This window comes from Rhineura floridana, chromosome 4, assembly GCF_030035675.1.
Source record: "Rhineura floridana isolate rRhiFlo1 chromosome 4, rRhiFlo1.hap2, whole genome shotgun sequence".
Taxonomy (NCBI): Eukaryota; Metazoa; Chordata; class Lepidosauria; order Squamata; family Rhineuridae; genus Rhineura; species Rhineura floridana.
In genome coordinates, this window is record NC_084483.1 from 155,423,678 (window position 1) to 155,446,363 (window position 22,686).

Below are 22,686 nucleotides of genomic sequence, written 5' to 3' on the forward strand. Positions count from 1 at the left end.
ATTTTCCTTTACGCTGATAAAGTCTCAGCTTGTGTCAGGTGATGTTATTTTGGTGATTCTACTGTATATAACAACACAGTATTTTCCATTATATGGCAGTCTTCATTCAAGTGAGGCCCTGAACAGAAATTGATTTCTGAGCATAATGTTTCCAATGATACTCAATATGTTATATCTAAAAACAGAGGGGAAGAGGGTCCACACATTTACAGAATCTGAGCATCTCAAGGGCAATCACAGAAATCCTATATACAGAAAAAGCAATAACAGTTTTGGAAAAATAATCCAGCAGTTTAAAAATGCAGAATTGTCTAGTTGATAGTCTAGTACTCCAGGGGCTACAATTTAACTGACAACCTCATTCTTTTGCAAACACTGAGCTATGAAAATTTCACTGTAGAATGAAGATCAGATTTAGCAATCTAATTCATGATATATGAAAGCTGGCTTTTCACAAATTTTAAAAAAGGTTTGCTGACATTAACACCTCTACTTGAAATGGGATAAAAATATTTGCTGATTTTGCATAGTGCTACTGAGCCAAAACAAACCAAAGCCAAGAAAAAAACCAACACCCTAACATATGTGTAAATCCAACCTGCTGAGAATTAGGCAACTCTTTCATAAGATTCCAAGGGATTGTTTTATTTTAAAATCCCTGGCAAAGAATTTTCCTGCTTGTGCTAAGCAGAGAAGTGTTTTTAGAATTGCTAAATAATCATATTTACAAGCTACATTGGCCATCAGATTCCCAATAACATCAGATTCCTCTCCAGTTGTTTAGATTTTGTTGGTCCTTTGCTATGAAAAGGTAGTGAAGTCACAGGTTAAATGCCATTCAGCTGCAGCTCAAAGGTCTATTTGTTTGGTGTTACAGTTGCTCTGTATTGCTAATTTAAATTCTGAAATGGCAGCTTGTTGTATGACAACATTCATTTGTTTCCCAGTCCTAAAAGGGATAAAGATAAAGTTATCAGTCACAAATCATTCAATTGAAACGCATATTTAATCTAATAATGTCAGATTACAAAAAACAAAGACTGGCCTTCTTCTTTACAGTTCTCAACTGTAAGCAGCCTAAAACCATGAATTATTATTTTTCAATGTATCAGCAGATGATCCAAGTTTTGTCCCATACCAACCTTAGTGACCTCAAACCAGGGGGGGCGGAACAGTCCCAAAGGTCCCACAATTCCCAAACATGAAACAGAGTGTCAAATCACCATTCTCTTGCCAAGACAAGAATGTCAGGTACACAATATGACCTATTACATGAGCTGGGCTGATAGTACATTGGGACAGTTCAGTCATGTAGCCATGAGCAGACTTGACAACACAGCCTCATGTGTATTTTGAGGTCCCCAAAAGTATAATCCTGGGAATCCTCAACACCACATCCAAGACGTTCTCCATCAGTTCAGACAGGGAGACTATTGGGCTGTCAGATGGTCAGAAGACCAGTAGAATCACCAGTCTGTCCTGAGACCTAATACCAGGAAAAAATGGATAAACCAAGCCTTATCGTGACAGGGGTCCTGGAGAGGGAATGCAATCCCTATAGATCACTAAATCTCTCAAGCCGAGGTTTATGCTACATGTGTCTCTTGAGTTAGCATTTGGGTACTACCAGTAGATGCCTCAGCCACCCTGCAATATGTTTCAAGGAGTAGCAAGAGATTAATTGTAAATATGCTTTAAAAGCAGACATTGGTGACTTCAGGAGAGGAGGTAGCTCTATAATAATCTATCTACTGTGGCATTAGCAGTGCTGGTACTACTCATCTTAACCCTCCACCCACTTCCTCAATAGGATAAACTGGAAAGAGTTTCTGTTGAATTGCAAGAGAGGAAGATAGTCACTGGGAGGAGGAGCTGTAAATATAGGTGGTCGATGTCATTCCTTATCAATCTCATAAAGAAACCACTATTGTTTCAAAAGGAAATTTCCAAACGCTTTTTAAAATGGCTAGTTCTTTCCCATGCTTTCCTAAAACACCTGTCATGACCCTGATCCTGAGAACAGGAGCCAGGCCTTTGATGCAGAGGAGGAGATTCTAGCTAGATCACAAAGACCAGCACTGCAACCTCAGAAACGCCAGGCGCAGGCCTGGGCCCCAACCCTAAGTCTGAGCCAGAGCCTATCAGCCATGAACGCTATGAGCTAGAGCCCCTTCAAACTGGAACCTAGCACTCCCTGAGACAGATTCTTTGGAAGAGAGGCTTTACCCATTCTTGTGCTTGCTTACCAGTGTAAACAACATATAAGGCAAGAGCTGGCCGGAGAGTGCAAGGCTCCAGACCAGACACCTCACTCTTCAGCAAGAGGTGGAGCCTGCTAGAAGTAGTCTGGCCCAAGAGGCATAAAAAGTCTCTACTTTGTTTGAACAAATACTCTGCTTTGAGCTATCCAAGGTCCTGAACTCTAGCCTGACCAAGCCACCCTCAGGAATCCACCATATCTTCTAGGCTCCTAACATAGTTAGGACTAAACAGCACCCAAATACCACCCAGCCTTTCCTACTAGTTAATCCTAAAATTATTTAATTTAAGGAAGTTCACAGAAGGAAAGTTCCATGTGCCCACCTTCCACCTGTATCCTATTATCAACTTTTGGAAGCACTCCTGAACAATGCAGGATGAGTAGCAGCAGAAATTGCTCCAAATCAGGCAGAGGTCCACCCAATTTTGAATTATTCTCCCTTCTTCCAACAGCCCCCTATGCCCTATTCCACATTGTTCAGAAGCCCCCACACCCTCCAGAGAGGCGTTTTTTGAGGGCGCAGGCAGCTTCAGAGGAGAGGAGGCAGCAGGGAATTTTTTATTGTGAACTTCATTATATTTGGATCCTAGCCAATAGCTCTTGATACTCTTCCCTTTATTCTCTGCCCTTCCAGCTAGAGTGTGACATGAAGGGGACACAGATTAACAGCCAGGGCTGCCCAAGGGAGACCACGAGTGTGCAGGGCTAGTGCCTTGGATGGCTATTTTTGGGAGGATACCAGGAAAGGACAGCATTTTGGGGTGATCTTATGGGGAGAGTCTGGGTCGAAGTCCAAGAACCTCTGTTTCACTGAGGACAGCAAGAGCAACAGCAGCCAGAATATAATTGTTCATATTTTTGTATATAATATGTTATTTTATTATTTTATATAGTATTTTGTATTGTATTCAGTATATATTGTATTTTTGTTTTGCATTATAAGCCACTTTTAGTATTACCATAATAGAAAAGCAGGGTATAAATATTAAATCAAATCTAATCCCCTCACTCACTCTCACATTCAGTTTTCATGCTTTTTTCCACGTAGAAGTACTTTCCTTGTAGGAAATCTGTAACATTTGAAGTAGCCCATAGGATAACTCTAGGATCACCCAATTATATATCAGATGTTTTCTCTAACCAAGGCAACTGGATGTTGAACGTGTTATTGTTTAATGTCAGAAAAAGTCTTTGCAGCTTAAATCTCTTTGCCCACTGCCTCACCATGACTTCTTTAGATCACCTGCTACATAATTACTGAAACCGATCTTGAAATAGCCCTACTAGGTGTTTGTAAAGGTATGAGTACCCTTTGTTGTTTCCTCTGCACCCTTTCTGGTTTGTTGGCCAGGCTTTCTTGGCGTACTGAAATAAGGTGACAATTAAGCACATTGGATTTATTCTAGGATGGTTTGTTGGGGAATACCATACAATTCAGCATAATGATATCTTCAGAAGGAGCTTGACAACAAAATTGAGACACGTGATATCTCAAAGCCTAAGTGTCTAGAATGTTTGCTCTGGATGGAAGAAGGTGGCTGCTCTTGCAGCCTCTATATTTACATCCAACAATTATTGCTGATAACCACAGAGATAGACTAAAGCTCCACTGTGGGATAATGCTAACACCATCTGGCAGGTGCTGATAGCTTGCTGAGTAATGCTGTCATCAGCACTTGAGTGGTGATGGAAACCTATTGCTTCACGAATCACAGCTGCTTGCATGCGTTCTGTATAATTTGTTCCCATCCCTACAGAACTGCTGTTAGAGAGAATCTCTCTCTTTTCTTTATAAAGATTAATAACTTCCTTGTTACCTTTGGGTGCCACCGTTGACTATTTAATACTGAATGTCTTCTGTCACTTGCCGTTTTTAATTGCCATCCTAAGAGAATGAAATGTAATGCCTTCATCATCCAAGGGCAGGTTCTCACAACACAGCCTGAGTGTGTAGTGTATACATGTGAGAAAGTGTGGGGAGTAAGCCCAGGCTCAGGTATCCTTCGTCTACTGGCCAAAGAACCTTTGAATGAAGAAGAGCAGGTAAGGGCCATTTACAGCATAAATGGGACTACTCGTATAAGCATTTACATTAGCAAAGCTAGAGATTTTTTTCTTTTAGTACACTACCTAAAATTTATCTCCACTTTTGCTAATATAAAAACCATTATGCTTCTCTTTACTTTTGTTCTGTAGCTAACAAGAAATCACTTTAGGCTGGAAACATCTGAGTAACTGCTTAATTTTATATTCTCAAAAATAGGGTGTCAGCCATTGTGTGTATTTCTTTGTGCCAGCATTCCTAGGTTCAACTTGAAACCTCCATAGCGTCTAGGAGAACCTAATCTAGCTGAGTGGGATATCTCTTCCTACACTCCATACAATGAATATGCCTAGAGCAGATCTGATGGCTTTTACAGCAAGCCAGATTATTCTTCACACCTTTCGCTTAACATCCGGCCTGATGAAGAGTTATGGAGAACTCTAAAGCTTGCTCTCTATTTTGTGACATTTTGGTTGATCCTAATAAAGGCATTTTTCTTATTTGCCAACATGGCTGCCTTTGCCTTTTGTCTGCCTGCCTGCCAGCCAGTCAGCCTCAGATTCAATCAGCCCCTGATCACCGGTATCAGGCTAAGAACCAGAAACTTGGTCCAGATCTCAGACAGTGGCTTTGTAGCCTTTGATTCAGTATTGTAGTAATGGCTGGACTCTGGGGGTCGTGACAATATGCTTCTGAATGCAAGTTACAGGAGAACAGCAGAAGGGTCAACTATTTTGAAGTCCTATTTGTGGGCTTCCCATCCTGCCAGCATGCTCATGCTTATTAATGCTGGAAGAAATGTTTGCTAAATGCCACTTTCTCCTGCAAAAAGTTCATAGAAAGTTCCTGGCCATGGGCATTGCTGGATAACACAGCACCGTCCCCTTTTCATGGGAAAGGAAACTGTTGGATAACATAGTGCCACATTAAATCTCCCTTTTAATGCTGTTTCTTGGCGATTGCAGAAAACCAATGTCTCAGCAGCACTAAAGCAGCATGGAAGCAACCACAGAAGGAACATATGAGAGCAGCCCTATGTCATAGAAAAGTTATTCAAAACTGCAAAAATAGAAGCTCATCAAGAATGTACACTGCAGATCTGGAAAGGTACCACCAGGGTCAGTGTGGTTAATGAACAGAGTCAAGGAAGCTATTATAGGCAAGAAGGCTTCTTTAAGGAAAGGGAAGTCTTGCCCAATAAGAAGAACAAAAAAGAAAAAAAAAGAAATGTAAGCAGGCTATAAGATATGCACAAAACAAAAACAAAATCAAGGAGCATTAAGACCAACAATAATAAAAAAAATTAAATACATTAGAATCCTCTCCCCCATGCTATTCAATATCTATGTAAAGCCGCTGGGGGCCATCATCAGGAGATTTGGGCTGCAGTGTCACCAATATGCAGATGACACTCAGCTCTATCTCTCGTTTAAGTCCTCACCTGAGTTGGCTGTGGATACCATGTCCAAGTGCTTGGAATCCGTAAGTGGATGGATGAAGGAGAATAGGCTGAAACGAAATCCCGATAAGACCGAGGTGATGCTCGTGGGAGATGTTGCTCGTTGCTGGTGCTTAATGGGGTGAGATGAGACATTTGGTCTTACCGTGAAATCGGTCTTCTCTGTGCATGTCAAAGATGATATCAGGTGGGTAACTAGCTCCACCTAGTGGTTGAAGACAAAAGAGTACTGCTGACGTTTTACTGTAGGTCCGTTCCCAGTCTGCGCCTGCTCCGTCCGCAGTTTTTTAATAACAAGCCCACAGAAAGAAATGAAATAATACCACAAAAAGACAAGACAACAGTACTCGTACACTCTCTGCTCAAGGTCTAACAGCGCTTGGACAGGCAGCCCAGCCGTCATAGGGAGCGGCCCTGATATCATCTTTGACATGCACAGAGAAGACCGATTTCACGGTAAGACCAAATGTCTCTTCTCCTGTGCGTGGAAAGATGATATCAGGTGGGACATACCAAAGCTGACCCATGTAGGGTGGGAATACTGCTGGGCTATGGGTACTAGTGATCTGAGAGGACATGCTGTAGCACCCTCCTACCAAAGGCTGTCTTGGCTGAAGCATAGGAGTCTATTTTATAATGTTTAATGAAGGTATTGGGAGTGGCCCATGCGGCTGCCCTACATATCTCCCCCAGAGAGGCATTATGGGAAAAGGCCGCTGATGTGGCCGCCGCCCTAGTAGAATGAGCTACCAACCCGGCGGGCCAGGATAATCTTAGAGAGGCATATGCCAAGGAAATGCATGCCTTGATCCACCTGGCTAGTGTAGATGTGGTGACTTTATTCCCCATGGATTTTGGGTGAAAGGAGACAAACAAATTATCTGTTTTCCAAAATGATTTAGTCTTGGAAATATAAACTTTAAGGGCTCTTCTCACATCAAGAGAGTGCCAGGCTTTTTCTAAAGGATGGACAGGATTTGGACAGAAGGATGGTAAGACCAGCTCCTGCTGACAATGGAAGGCAGACAACACTTTGGGACGAAAGGAAGGGACAGTACGGAGGACTACTCTATCCTTATGGAATACACAAAAAATTTTATGGACAGACAGGGCATTCAATTCAGACACTCGACGGGCCGAAGTAATGGCCACGAGAAACAAGACCTTAAAGGAAAGAAGACGGAGAGAAACTTGACTCAGGGGTTCAAACGGAGGTTTTTGAAGGGCTGACAAAACCTTATGCAGATCCCAAGTTGGGTAGCGATGCACCGTAGGAGGTGCAGTTATCGTTGCTCCCCTGAGGAAACGCTTGACGAAGGGGTGAGATCCGATTGGCTTATCCGGGGATCTGGAGAGGGTTGCCGATAAGGCTGAAACTTGGCGCCTCAGGGTGTTTGGTCTGAGACCCAAAGATACGCCATCTTGCAGGAAGGACAAGATTTCTTTTACTCCCGCCTTTCGAGGAAGAACCCCTTGTTTCTGCGACCAGGATGAGAAGGCCTTCCAAGTGCTTTCATAAATTCTGAGCGTGGATGGGTGTCTAGAAGCCATCATGGTTTCTACTACTTGCGGAGAGATGCCTCTTTTCAAGAGTCTCTTCCGTTCAAGTTCCAGACATGAAGTGCCCACCACTCTGAGAGCAGGTCCGTTCGCACTGGAATCTTCCATGGTGTTTCCACCGACAGGTCAAGAAGGTCTGGAAACCAAGGTCTCCTTGGCCACCATGGAGCCACCAATAGAAGTGCTGTCCTTTCGGCACGAAGTTTTTTGAATACCCTGGAAATCACTGGAATTGGAGGAAATGCATATAGTCTGCCACTGGGAAGTCAAGGCATTTATCCCTTCTGCGCCTGGTGACGCGTATCAGGAGAAGAACCTCTGCACCTGCCGATTGGCACTGGTGGCAAAGAGGTCTGCTTGAATGTGGCCAAAACGTTCCACTATTTGACGAAAGGACTGTGGGTGAAGTCTCCATTCTCCTTGAATCAGCTTCTCCCGACTGAGCCAGTCCGCTTGGCTGTTGTCCTCCCCCTTGAGGTATTCTGCCACTATCGATATGATATTGGGCTCCGCCCACTGGAAGAGGAGAAAGGCCTCCTTCTGAAGAATGAGGGAGCGTGTGCCTCCCTGACGGTTTAAATACGATTTGGCCGACACGTTGTCTGTTCTGACAAGCACTGCCCATAACCGTCTGGTGTTCGCAAAGTGCCTGAGGGCCAGACGAACTGCGCATAGTTCGAGTAGGTTGATCGGCAGTGTGGATTCCTGAGCCGACCACGTGCCTTGAATCATCTGCCCGTCGCAGATGGCTCCCCATCCGGATAAGCTGGCATCGGACGTTATCAGGGTGTGGAGTGGATCCTGGAAAGGGACGCCTCGCGTCAGGTTGAGCTCTTGGGTCCACCAGAACAGCGACTGACGAACCTGTGGCGACAGAGTGACCATGCGGTGGTGCCTGGATGCTATGTCGTTCTGGAATGGCAGCAGCGCCCACTGAAGAGTGCGGGAATGATGACGTGCCCATGGTGTCGTTTGGAACGTGGATACCATCAAACCGAGAAGTGCTGCCAACTCCATCAGGTCTGTAGAGGTGGAGGATAGGACATGCAACACCACTTTGCGGATCTTGCTGATCCTGTCTGAAGATAGCGTAATGAGGCCATTTTGAGAGTCTATAGTCGCTCCCAAATGTGTGATGCGTCTGGACGGAAAGAGATGACTCTTGGCTTCGTTGATCAGGAAACCGTGATCCTTTAGACAGGTCAGGGTGACATGGAGGTCCTCCCATGCCTTGTGTAATGATGGTGAGCGGATCAGAAAATCGTCCAGATAAGGAAAAATATGAATCCCCTGTGTCCTGAGGTGTGCCACCAGGGTAACCACTATCTTGGTGAATGTCCTGGGAGCGGACGACAGGCCAAAGGGCATGGCCCTGAACTGATAATGGTCTTGTCTCACCGCGAAGCGCAGATACCTTCTGTGAGGGGGAAAAATTGGAATGTGCAGGTAGGCTTCCTTCAGGTCGATAGATGAGAGGAAGTCCCCTAGCCTCAGCGCTTCTTTGATGGAAAGTAAGGTCTCCATCCAAAATTTGCGGTACTTTATGAAGCAATTTAGAGTCTTGAGGTTTAATACTGGCCTGGATGAACCGTCTTTTTTGTCGACGGTGAAGAACAGAGAGTAGTTTCCCCGGAACCTCTCCCCTGGAGGTACTGCCTCGATAGCTGCCATGCGTAGGAGATGGGAAACTGATCTCAAAACTTTGCCCCTTTTGTGTGGATTTGCTGACAGAGGGGATGGAAGGAATCTCGCCGGGGGGGTGGAGGAAAACTCCAGGCGAAGGCCGTATCGAAGAGTGCGGAGGACCCAGCAATCGGAGGATAGGTCCTCCCATCGGTGAGCAAAGCATTGGAGACGGCCTCCCACCTGCGAGGTGGAGGCGTCAGAACTGATTTCTGTTTCCACGTGCTTGGGATGCAAGGCTGGATCGACCTGGGAGGTGTTGCTGGGACTTAAGTTGGTTGCGCTGTCTGTTCCAGAAGGGACGGCTGGAGCGGGCGTCCTTCTGTCTTCCAAAGGGATGTGAGCCCCGAAAGGACTGCGACAAGTGATATGGATGGAATGAGCGGCGAAAGGTCCTTCCATCCTCCCTTTTTCTGGTGGATGGCATGGACTTTTTCTTTTCCTTGGTTTCTAATATGTTGGCGAGGGCAGTGTCCCCAAATAATTTGCCACCCACGTAGGGTTCCGAGGCAAGATTCGAACGAGCTGCAGGGTCTGCATCCCAATGTCGAAGCCAAAGGGTCCTTTGCGTGAAGATCCCTGCAGTGAGAGACCTAGCTGCAAACTGCATGGCATCCATTGACGCATCTGCCATGAAGGTAACTGCCCGAGAGACCTTCAGCAGAGATTTGCGTATCTGGGCTGCATCCTGCTGTGGGCCATCTAGCAGGTCTTCCAACCACAGTAGGGAGGCTCGAGCAAACACAGAAGAGGCTGCTGCTGCCCTGATTGAAAGCGCACTAGCCTCGTGCACTCTTCTAAGTCCCTGGTCCATCTTGCGCTCAGTAGGATCCTTAAGGTGAGCGTCTGAGTCTTTAGGATTCAATGATGGGTTCAATAGATTGACTATAGGCGCGTCTATGAGCGGGACTTTCAACTGATCCATGATCGGTTGTTCCAGTGTATAATATTTGTTGGCTACCGAAACTGATTTTTTGAATTGCAAGGGAATGTCAAATTCTGATTTGAGCACCTTGGGGAGAAGAGAAGGAAGCTTCAATACTCTAGACCTAGGCTTTGGATCTGGACATACTGCTGAGACTCTCGAGGTGGATGGAGTAGGAGGATCCTCTGTAGAGGTGAGGGTAAGAGCCTCCATCGCTTTGCATAGCAGAGGAAGGAAATGAGCCTCTTGAAATATTCTAGTAGATAAAATCTCCTCAGATTCTGATTCCCCACTCCATTCCTCTTCATCCAACACAATCAAGTCATTTTCTGTGTCTATAAGCTCCTGTTCTGGGAGCTGAAGGTGTCTGCCCTGCGATGCAGCATAGGGGTCTGGGGATGTGCGGCCCGGGGAAGGGCATGTGTTCGCCCTCGGGTGCCTTGAGGGCTGTGAGCCTGATGCAGTTTGAGAAGACAAATCTCTAGTCAGATCCATTAAAAGGGCATCCTTAAGCTGTTCTTTTAATTGCCGAATTGAATGTGCTGAAAGCTGCAGCTGAATAGGGCGGGCTTGAGTGTGAGATGGATAAAGCCTGTGCCCACCAGCATCATGAATTTGTTGGACAGGGATTGGCTCCTCCAAAAACCCTGTGAAGGCCTCGGGCGAGGAGTTGTTAGAAAAAATAGCGTCTAAGGAAGGGTGAGACTGGCCACCTTCCCCATCAGACAGGGGTTCCAGGTCCCTCTGGTCCCTTGAGTGGTGGTAGGAATCTTGACCTTCTCTACAGATTCCCTTATGTGGAACAGGAATCCTGCCTTCTGCAGCCACCCTGCCCGCCAAAACCTGAGCCTCAGCCACCTCGTGCCTGACGGTAGAGGGGCGGGCCACCACTGTTTCAGAATGATCCCCCGAAGAATGAGCCTGCTCTGATCCCAGGATGGGACTGAGTTCTGGCACTGCGCCTGTCGCTGGCTTGCGGGGAAGCACTTTCGACCCCTTTGAGAGGTGCTTTGTTTTGTGTGTGGCTTTCCCCATAGCGGGCACACACTGCGGGACTTACGGGGTTAATGAAAATATGAATGGAAGGCTCCCGCTGGTAATGATTGACAACGCTGTCTAATAAGCGGCTAGGTAAAGCAGAAAGATTAGAAGCTGTTGCCGCCGGCCTGCTATGGCGTCTGTGCGTCTGCCCCTCCCCGCTATGAAGCAGGGAAAACAAAGCCGCTTGAAAGGGAGCGCGAAAATCCGAGGCGTGGGCCTGAGTTCCGAGCTCCGGTGAAATTCGCCTCTAAGGCTAATGCTGCCGACACTATGAGTTGCTGACTAGGAGGAATGGTAGCAAATTCGGCTGGGGATGGAGCCTGAAGAGGCCAACGGCCCCAGGAGCCGTGGGGAGGGGCTGAATGCTCCTCGCCACCGAGAAAAATCCGGAGGAAAGACACAAGGAGCTTTTTTGTTTTTTGTTTTTAAACTTTAAACTTTAAACAGCAGGGGAAGACAAAACATATACTGAGGGCAAGAAACAGCAGAAACCGGTAAGACTTAAAAAACAAACAATACAAGCCTGAACCGACGGAGACAGAGAGGAATCAACCAGATTCGGTGAAGGCAAAAGAGAAAAACTGCAGACGGAGCAGGCGCAGACTGGGAACGGACCTACAGTAAAACGTCAGCAGTACTCTTTTGCCTTCAACCACTAGGTGGAGCTAGTTACCCACCTGATATCATCTTTCCATGCACAGGAGAATACCCCTGAAGGAACAGGTCTGCAGCCTTGGGGTCATTCTTGACTCCCAGCTGTCCATGGAGGCTCAGATCTCGGCAGTGAGCCGGGCAGCTTGGTATCAATTACATCTGATTCGGAGGCTGCGACCCTACCTTCCTATCCATCTACTCCCACGGGTGATACATGCCCTGGTCTCCTCTCGCTTAGACTACTGCAATGCGCTCTACGTGGGGTTACCCTTGAAAACGGTCCGGAAATTGCAGCTGATACAGAATGCGGCGGCACACTTGATTAAGAACAGCCGTCGCTGTGATCATATCACTCCGGTGTTAGTAGATCTACACTGGTTACCAGTTGCCTACCGGGCCCAATTCAAGGTGTTGGTGTTGACCTTTAAAGCCCTACACGGTTTCGGCCCAGTTTATCTGAAGGAGCGCCTCCAGCATCATCAATTGTGCCGCCTGACAAGATCAGCCACACAAGGCCTCCTCTCGGTCCCACCAGTCAAAATTGCTAGACTGGTGCGGACCAGAGAGAGGGCATTTTCGATTGTGGCACCTGCCCTCTGGAACTCCCTCCCTTCCGATCTTCGCCATGCCCCCTCCCTGATGGGGTTCCGTCAAGCCTTGAAGACCTGGCTATTCAGGCAGGCCTATAGGATCTCTGGGGTGGACTAACTTTTATGCTGTTATTAACTGGACGGGTGGTTTTTAGCTTAATTTGTTATTATGGTATTTGATATTGTATTTTACTATGCACTGTATGTCGCCTAGAGTGGCCGTTAACTCGGCCAGATAGGCGACTTATAAATAAAATTTTATTATTATTTTATTATTATTATTAAACAGGAAATTGGCTAGGTAGGCAGTTGGATCATTGGATGACGAGGGAGTAAAAGGTGTGCTAAAGGAGGAAAAAGGAAATTTCAAAGAAGCTGAATGAATTCTTTGAAACTGTCTTCAAAATGGAAGATGTAGGGCAGATCCCTGTGCCTGAACTAACTTTCTCAGGAAGGGAATCTGAGAAACTAAGGAAAACAGTGGTGACAAGAGATGAAATTCTAGGCAAGTGGTTCCCAACTTTTATGAGTATGGGACCCCATTTATAAGCTCAAAAAAAATTGTGAACCCCCCCTCCACTAATTGTAATTTTAGCCTCTGTTAATTAAAAAAATGATGCGTGGCAAAATCACATCTCCAAATATCTCTTTCCATCAAAAGCTCCCTGGAGACAGGGAGGTGTTGCTTTCTCTTTTTAATGCAAAGGTTCATCAAATTGGTATCCGCCTCCCCCCACACACATAGTCTGAAGATGCACAGTCCTGTCTCCCAACGCCAGTGGGTTACAGTGTTGGACTAAGATCCAGGTTCAAATCCCCACCCAGTCATGAAGCTCACTGGGTGACCTTGGGCCAGACACTGTCTCTCAGCCTGACCTATCTTACAGGGTTGGTGTAAGAATAAAATGGAAAGGTGGAGGGACTATGTTCACCACCTTAACCAGGTAGGATATAAATGCAATAATAAATAAATATATATATAATTTCAGCTGCAGTATGAGGACCCCAGCCTCAGTCAACCTGCTGAGCTTTTAAAATAATAATAATAATAACAACAACAATAATAAAAGAAGCAGCAATGTGGTAGTGGTGGGTATGCTAGATTGTGAAGACAAAACGGTGGATAGATTGAGGAGGGGGGTTAGTGCATTCAGGCCTTGAGATGATCATCAGAACTGATGACTTGGTTAGCGTGCACTTGGGGAATGAGAGTGGAGCAGAAGACAGATCAGCACATGCACACACACAAACACACCTGCCCCTCCTGCAAGCATCTGCAGGCGTGCATGCATTTTGGCACATGGGAGGCGGGAACCCTCAACTGCCGCAGCATCTTGGAGAGAGAGATTGGGGGGTGGAGTGTAGGTGGAAGAAAGGGGGGACGCTGGCACATACACTTAGCCTCAGAGATGGGGGGTGAGCAAGTCCTGAGTTCCTCACAGCTCCTTGGCTCCATCTGGGCTGAAGGCGAGATCTGGGCAGCCTCGCAAATAAGAATAATTTATAAAAGGAAATGGCAGTGAATCAGGAGCCTGAATCAGGCTGGCTGCTAGGAAGGAAGGGGGAAAGCAGCCTTTCCTTACAGCCTTGCTTCTTTTTGCTTCACGAAAAGTCCTCTCTTCTCATTCTCAGTAAGGGCGTCAGCAGCAGCAGTGCAAGGAGATGGGAGTCAGTGATACTACTCCCCTCTTCTTCCTGGTAGCTCCACCCTCAGCCTGCTTTGGCATCAGCCACGGCCTCAGCACGCCTGAAAGATACTCTGGCGCTTCAGCAAAAGTCCTGCCCTCTCGTTTGGAGCAAGGGGAAGGTGTTGTCTGCAGCAGCAGTGGGGAGCAGACAGAGTCTAGGGAGTGAAGACTTTTTTAAAAAAACAATTCATTTCTTTACTGTTTGTGGCCCCTCTGGATTACTTCACGGCCCCCAGATTGGGAACCACTGTTCTAGGCCTTATAGACAAATTAAAAACTGACAAATTACTGAGTCTGGTGGCATCCAGTCAAGAATTCTCAAGGAACTCGAATATAAAACTGCTGATCTTCTAACAATATATAATTTGTCCCTAAGATCAGCCTCCCTATCTCTATTTTAACATTTGGGGCTTTTTAGTTTTTTTAAAAAAGTGACTATGGGGCACATGAAAGGGGTCTTTAAAATTATGCCTAGTGAGATGAAAGTGAATAGAGTTTTTTTCTCTGTCATTCTCCCAGGGGCTAAACACTAAGAAACTGAGGACAGACAACAGAACATACATCTTAACACAGCATATAGTTATATTATGGAATTGGGTCCCACAAGATCCATGTGGGTCCATGCATTCTAACCTCATGAGTAGATTACTGTAACATGCTCTATGTGGGGCTATCCTTGAGCATGGCTCAGAACCTGCGGCTAACACAGAACGCAGCAGCTGACTGGGGTATCCAGCTGAAGCAGCCATGCACATATTTTATATCAGTGCTAAAGGAACTGCACTGGCTGCCTATTAGCTACTGAGCGCTTTTCAGGGTCTTGTTATTGACACATGAAGTCTTGCACAATTTAGGACTAGGTTATCTAGCAGATTGCCTTCCCCAATATATACCCATGCAATCACTGAGATCATTGGAGAAGATTTGACTGAGTGTGCTGTGACCCGCAGATTGCTGTCTAGTAGCAGCCATATGGAAACAAGCCTTCTCCGTGGTGTCTCCTATTTTCTTGATTGCTCTCCCCACTGCCATCTGGAAAGCTCCATCTGAAGTATGTTTCAGATGCTTACTGAAAACATTTGTTGGGGGGGGGGTCTGAGCATTTCCTGACTGTTGATTCCAAGATTGTGCTGCTTATTATTTTTTAATATTTTACAGTCTGATTATTTGATATTTAAATGATTTATTTACTGGTTATTTATGTTATCTATATTCACTATTAGGCAAAAAAAACCCTTGCAGTTTAAGAACGTACTTATAGCCAAGAGATATTTCTATCAAACTTTAAAAAGCAGGGAAATTGGGTAGCTATAGTGAATGCACCAGGGGAGCAGGAGATCTGACCTCCTCTCTTGAGATATTGTACCGCCCTACAAATGTGCAAAAATGCAAACAATTTGGGTTGGTCTTTCACAGTCCAATCTATTTTCTGTGTAGCTTGGAAGAATTTACCAGCTTTTAAAATTTTTTTAAAGTTTGATAGAAATATCCTTTGACTATAGGTAAGTTCTTAAACTGCAAGTTTTTTCTGCCTGTTAGGAATTTCTCTGCTTTTTAACCCAGAAGGTAAGAAATGGGATCTTATGCAAGTTTGCTGAGAATGGATTGATCATTTGAATGCTTATTGACTTCAGTGGCATTTACTCCCCTGCAATCATGCTTAGGATAGGTGAAACTGACCACAGGGGGATGGGGAGCAGAGAAGGAGGGGCAGGGGTAGGAGAGGAAGGGCAGAGGGGAGGAGGAGGATGGGAGCAGGCAGGAGGGGAAGGGTAGGTTTGATCATTTGCATGTTTATTGAGTTCAGTGGGATTTACTCCCATGCAATCATGCTTAGGATAGGTAAAACTGACCATGGGGGGAGAAGGAGAAGAGGGAGGGAGGGAAGGAGGGCTGGAGTGGGCAGGGGAGGAAGAAGAAGGGGGAGGGGAGGAAGAAGGGAGGATGAAGGGAGAGGAGAGGGGAAGGAGGGGAAAGGTGGGTCTGATCATTTGCATGGCTTCTCCCAAAGAATCCTGTGAAGTGTAGTTAGTGAAGGTTGCTGAGAGTTGCTAAGAAATGCCCTGTTCCCCTCACAGAGCTTCAACCAGAGCAGCTGACTGTTAAACCACTCTGGCCACTGGAGCTTTGTCAGGGGAATAGGGGTCTCCTCTCAGCACCCTTCACAAACTATACTTCCCAGAATTCTTTGGGGAAAGCCATGACTGTATAAAGTGAAATAAAGGTCTGATTAGCCAAGCAGCTGTGAGTCTGGCTTTTAGAACACTGACAGTTGGTTCTTACTGAGCATACCCGGGCTTATCATTGACTTCAATGCTAAATTTCTTAAATTAATCAATAATCAACTAGGATCTTTTTAAACTTTTAAACTGCTTAAGTTGAATGTCAGAGTATGGAACAAGATCAGTAATAGGATTACAGGTACCTGTGAACATGGCTGATTTTTAATTAATTTCAACAAATTATGAGAATTCTGACAAAAAAGTCCAAAAGGGGTCTGTTCCCCCTCCATTTTTACACTTTGAACTCTCAATTCTCTCTGAGTATTTTGTGTATCACCATGAAAATTAAAGGGTTGTTAAGCAAGCATGTCTGAGTCCAGGACTATAAGTTTTGTAAGGTTTTGTTTTGAAATGAGCTTATGGGAAACATCAGAATGGCATGGGGGGTATTTTCAATTTAACATTGCGGAATGCAAAAATCCATGTTGGCTATGTGGCTGTATAATACATATATTGTGTTGGTGTATGCTTTAGAGTCCTTGACTCTTTGTTATGTTAGAGTCTTTGACTCCTTATTATAAACTCAAATTCATGGAGGATAAGATAAGATTAAGATTATCAATTGTTACTAATCATGATGTTACTTCCAGGATCAATTGCTAGGGAGCACAAGTGGGAAGTGTGCTGTTGCGCTCAGGTCCTGCTTGTGAACTTCCTTTAGGTATCTGGTTGGCCACTCTGAGAACAGGGTGCTGGACTAGATGGACCTTTGGTCTGATCCCAGGGCTCTTCTTATGTCCTTAAGGGTAATATAGAAACACCCCCAAATCTGAACTATAGTAAGATGAAATATCATGGGGCAGGGTTACTATTATATCATATACTCCTTCAATTAGTGACAAGTCATTCCAACCTTACAAACGTATCCTAAATGATCAATGTAACAGTGCACTTAAAAACAATGAGTAGGCCAATCGTGAAGACAGATTTTATCTTAACATGGATTAATGGTGGAAAACGTTCCACATATGGCACATTTATGGAATGTAGGCTTTGACACTTTGTTATAACTTGATGAGAATGCATCATATTCCTATATATTTAATGCTATAACAGACAGCATGACTTGGCCAAATAACATGCTTAGCAAGGCTTACCTTTCTTCTGTAGAAGATTCTGCCTGGCTCTAATGAAAGCTAGAATGTCAGCATCTGTTTGCTGGTCTCCTGTGAAGGGGATAGATGAACTTGGACCTGGTGGAATCCTGCAATAACCAAGTATATTTAAGCTTTCAGATACATTCTCTACTGCTTAGATTTACTGCCCTCATTCTTTCAGAGAAGACTGATTTCCTATCTTCAAGATTGAGTTTCCGGCCTTCAGGATATAGGTCTAATCCACAAAGTGCAGTGCTACTTTATTTCAGCTAGGTTTATGCAGGACTCTTGGATGGAACAGCTGATTACACAGCAACCTGTCTGGCGGATTATGCTCTGTTCTGACAGCAATTAGCATAATCTGAGAGAACACTAGATTTGCAAATTACACATTTGTATCTGTTTTTAAATCAACATGTAATTACGTTACTTAAAAATTAGGAGAAAATCAATTTTCCAGCTATCCTTACTTATTTGCAATATTTCTACACTGCCCTTCAGCAAAGCTTCCAGGGCAGTTTATGGCTACATGAACAGGGAGAATATTGCTCGGAGCAAAGCACTAACTAACAGCACAGTCCATGTACAAAAACCACTTGGACTGAAAAGCCCCAAGATTCAAATCCCAAAAGCTCCTTAACATAGCTATCTCATAGGGCTGCTGGAGGAATGACATAAGCATTGTAAAGCATTGTCCAGGTTAAGTCCTCAAGGCAAAGAAAATGTATGTGCTCACGGATAAGAATTTTCCTTTCACTGCACCTTCAGGGACAAGCCACTATGAGGGCCAAACTACGTATTACATTAAGCATACTTTTAAAGTGCTTGGTTTTTCTCTCCATGCTCTATTAGATGTTATGCTGTCACACCATCATGATGTCACATTCGGGCAGGTTGGCAAAGAGTCTTACAAAAAAAAAAAATTGGTCTGAAGTGCGGTGATGGTAGCAGGCCCAGAAAGCAGTGGCGGCAGTGGCAGCAGCAGGCCTGGAGGGGCATGGCAGCAGGCAAGGAGCTCAGTGGCCCCACCTATGTGCACGTGAAGGCCAGGAGTTCAGTGGCTGCTGCCTAGGCCAGTCTCACCAGGTGGGTGGGGGGCTGACTTTGATGACCTCTGGGGAGGGGGGGAGAAAAGGACAGGGGAGCTCTGGTGACCCCTGGGGTGATTTTTTTGGGGAGGAGAAAAAAGGGCAGGGGAGCTGTGGCAACCCCTGGGGTGGTTTAGGGTTGCTGTAGGGTGAGGTGTAGCAGCATTGGCGATCAAAGTGAGTGGGGCAGAGCCTCTAGTCAAGAAAAAATAGCTGTGTGGGGGACCCAATCCAGATCAGGAGGAAAGTGGGATGTGGGGAGGAAGGGTTTACTTTTCTGTATGATTGGGTTTCCTGATTGAGTATGAATGAGCCTATTCATATTATGCTGAATGCACATAGGTTCCCCTTTCAGGTTTTCTACCCAATGTGTGGAGTCCTAGGAATGAAGCCAGCAGAGGATGGTAGTGATAATAACACTGGCGGCAGAGCCAGTGTGCACAACTCCCCTCCATGTCTTCCATTTCCCCCCCTCCAATTTCTGAAGAGAGCTTCAGTATATTTGCTGGATTCTGAGCACAACATGAAGGTACTGCATACCTTGCTTTTAAAGTTGAGTTACTTAGTCTGCTCACACTGCTTTTCACAGAAGGCTCGTCATTGAAGCTGGCTCTGCTATTATTTGGAACCCTGGGGGAGGAAGAATGTCTGGATTTATTTCAGACTGCTACAAACAATGTTGCATTTTACAAGGTATAATTTTTACCAATAGAAAGCTAATAAAACAATGAAATACTTACCTGATTCAGATTATGTGAATCAATATAAAGAAAATGATCACTAATTGTTCTTTTAGAATTAAGCAAATGGGACAAAATTCCATTCAGATTAGAATAGTTCGAGATCAAAGACCAAACTTTAATTCCATCCTCAACGTGAGCCTCATTTCACTTTTCTTTATTGTTCACATTTCCCATAGCCATCCCTGGCCTTCTCTTTTTCTCACCTATTCTTGCCCCTTCACTGGCTTACTGGGTCTCCTTTTTTCCTTCACTGTTTTTCCTCTTACCAAAATATGGTTGTGGCACTGCTCATTAGGGAATCACTTGCAGACCGACTGGTTAGAAGAATGTCACACAGAATTCCATAGCAAAGCAAAGTGCTCATATCACACTTAATTCCTTAACATCTGGGATGACACATGATTCACTGTGCCATCATTTCAGGCATTAACTCGAAATCTGAACCTATTATTCTGAGCCAAGATTTAACCACTAGATGGCAACCTTGGGGCATTTTTGCTTTTCTAGGCTTAGGTTCATGTACTTTAGCTTCCAAATAGATACTTCTGGCAAAAAACTTTTGAAGAGGGAATGGAAATATTGTTTCTTAACAGTATTACAATAGCCAAGAAAATCTTCTTGGCTGGAAGACAAGGTCGTGGACTTTTGACTCCATCGTGGCAAAGGGCTTCCTGCCCACCCAGCTAAGAAAGCAGGAACAAGCCAAAGCCCCTTAACCATGGAGTGTCTAAGGATAGAGACACACTTACTGTTCTGCCAGCTCCAGTATGTCTCCACCTCTCTTTAATGAAAACAGGGGCACACAACACTAGTCAAACCCTGCCCCTTTCTACTGTAAAACCTGGTGGGATCAGCTTGAGTGCATTAAAAAAAAATCTTCAAAGAGATTTTGCAACTGATCAGCAGATCAACTCATTTTTCCTTCAGGTGTGGCCAATGAAAACACTTTTCTGTAGGCGACTAGTGTGCTCACAGCCTAAATCTCCTGCAATCACAGCATTGGACAGCAGCAAGTACAATTACAGCCCAAGCTCTGATTTTGTCTTCTTGTAAAGAAAAATCCTCAGTTTAACAGGACAGCACTGCAAATATAGATTTGCACCATTTATTGGAAAAACAGCTGGGAATTGGAATGTGCTTCACTAGAAGCTATGTTTGCAAGAATAAGATAGATCTCTTTGAACAGGCAAATGTTCCTGGTAAAATATAGCAAGAAGATATAAGGCAGAGGCGGTCATCCAAGTTAACCCTGTACTTTGCCCTTTTCTTGGTATCTGTTTGTGAAATGAACAAAGCCATGGTCTGTCATGACCTTTGCCTTTGTAACTGAGCCAGCCCTGGCAATCAGATTAACAGGCAAGCCCACTGTCTACTGTGTGCATTAGTTTAAGTTGCTTTGTAGAATGCCCAGTTCCTATACCCGCCCTTCCTCCCAGTAGGAGCCCAGGGCATTATAAAAAGGAAACTTAAGGGGTGGGGGAAGGATAACATGTTGTGCACCAGCTGCAGTTTCCCTTGAAATTTTCTTGCACCAAATTCTGAAAAGCAGTTTGGGGGCACCAGAGGGGGACTCTCTCAGAAAAGTGTTTGTTCATGTATTTGAATTTCTTACTGCTCAGATTTAGGTTTGTAGAGGGAAATACAGACCTCAAACACAGTCAGAAACAAAAAGGATCTGTCATCTTTCCTCTCTGAGAAAATTCTTCATCATTATCGTTACACTTAACTCAATTTGCTCTGACTGGATGAGAGTTGCCGCTTCCAGCAAGTAATTTATAAGGAGTATTCAGCTGTAGCATTGTTGGAAAATGTCTACAAGCTCTTAAGACTTCTTAACAATGCACTCAGTGTTGATCATTAGCCCCAGCCTCACTTCACAGCTATCCTGCAATGAAGTGTAATGTAGAAGAAAAGTTTTTTTTATATACACTGAGTTTTCAGGTGTTTGAAATGTGGTGCATTTTTTTCACTATTTTTCATCTTGTTTTAAATCTCATTGTAATGCCCTGGCAGTCCTTTAACATATTCTTATTTTTATAATATATTTAAGATTCTCACAATTTCTGTTTACTTTCCGAGTATGGTTATGCACATTCAAAGAATGGGAACCAAATATGGAGAGATTCATCTCTCTGTTAATTTATGAACATACCTACTATTTATTAATTCAAAAATTATAATCCCTTTTCAGTTAACAAGAATTATCATTGTTCTCTCTAAGGCTATATCCCCAACTGGAAGATTTCCTTCTTATGCTTTGTCTGGTTCTAGTTCAGATTACTCACATTGGATTTGCACTCTGTCAATTATGTAAGCATTTGATATACTCTAAAAACACATACTTAACAATATGCAATAGTAATAGTGGAATCCTATCCATGTAAGTCCCACTGTGTTAAATGGGGTTTACTCTCAGGTATGTGTATATAAACTTGCAGCCTTCATCCAGAACTTTTCCTTTATTTATTACAGAACATGATATCCAATTTGGAAATCCCACTTTTGGTCACATGATTTGATTACCTAACTGTTTGCACTGATATTACATATATTAATGATGTTTCCAGACTGTTGCTATTTTTGGGTGGGGTTCGGTCACATATCAGCAAATGCAGGTTGTACAATTAGAGTTGCCTGGGAGGTCTTGCATAATAAATTCATTTTCCCAAAAGATCAGACTTTTTGCAACAAGGAAAGTGATGAGAAAAGTCACTGGAAAATTGGAATAACATTTGCTTTGATTCAACTTCATTTAACCTCCTCACAAACAAATCAGAATGAATGCTCATTAAACATGCTGTGGTTAATTTGTTAATTAATCAGAGAGTAACAGTGGTCTGAAATGTGTGTGTGCCAGTGTGTGTGCATGTACCTAAGAAAGCAAGCTTTTACCCTGCATTGAGATCACTGAGACTTAAGACTTAGTAAAATAAGAAAAGCTACTTTATCTATAGAAATACACAGTAGATAGAAAGGCATACCTACTTCTAACTAACTAAGTTGGAGACGCAACACCCAGGCTTGGGAGTTGCCTTCATGGCTCAGGAGAGAGAGAGCAGAGACAAAGGTCTCTCTCTCAGACAGTCGAAGAAGAGAAGAGAGGAAAGGGAGGAAGGAGGAGGGGCAGATAAGCTTCCCTAAGACGTATCAGTCTAAAGACGGAAGGAAGTCAGTCAGAGCATCACAGGTAAAGGTAATCAAGCCTATCCAACTGGAGGACCCTAACTCTATCTCCCTTCTGGAACATAAACAAAAGAACAAAACAGGAGTTGCTCTTGCCCCACTCCAACAAAACAGCCAATGTAATCCAATCTCCCTGCAAACAAATCAGGATGAATGCTCAATAAACATCCTGGAAGCACCCTAAAGTATGGCTAGGATCAAAACTGATCTGTGAGTATGCCTAAAGCACTGTTGTGTGCATATGGGCTTTTGCCAATTTTTCCTCCTCTTGCTATGTTAGATATTCCACTGAAGGGCCACCTCACCCTCATAAACATATTTGAAAGGGTATGGACACTGCTGTAGGAAAGGGGTCTGGAAAAAGTCCACTGCATTCATGTTATGTTTTC

At 44.3% G+C, this 22,686-nt stretch overlaps 1 protein-coding gene across 10 annotated transcripts in view; it reads right to left on the reverse strand.

Moving 5' to 3' along the window:
- Positions 1-708: 708 nt before the first annotated feature.
- The window catches only part of KIF6 (kinesin family member 6), a 332,020-nt gene continuing 310,042 nt past the window's right edge, over positions 709-22,686 (reverse strand). For 3 of the 10 annotated variants that reach the window (XM_061624903.1, XM_061624910.1, XM_061624912.1), the window contains 4 exons: positions 18,912-19,001; positions 17,284-17,390; positions 4,078-4,283; positions 709-949 (listed from right to left, as the gene is read on the reverse strand). In XM_061624903.1, coding sequence (XP_061480887.1) covers positions 896-949; positions 4,078-4,283; positions 17,284-17,390; positions 18,912-19,001 — 457 coding nt within the window. In that variant the 3' untranslated portion in view covers positions 709-895. Of the gene's footprint in view, positions 950-4,077; positions 4,284-5,745; positions 5,876-5,908; positions 5,969-17,283; positions 17,391-18,911; positions 19,002-22,686 lie in introns of those variants that run through there. The other 7 variants (XM_061624906.1, XM_061624905.1, XM_061624909.1 and 4 more) reach the window with 7 other exon arrangements.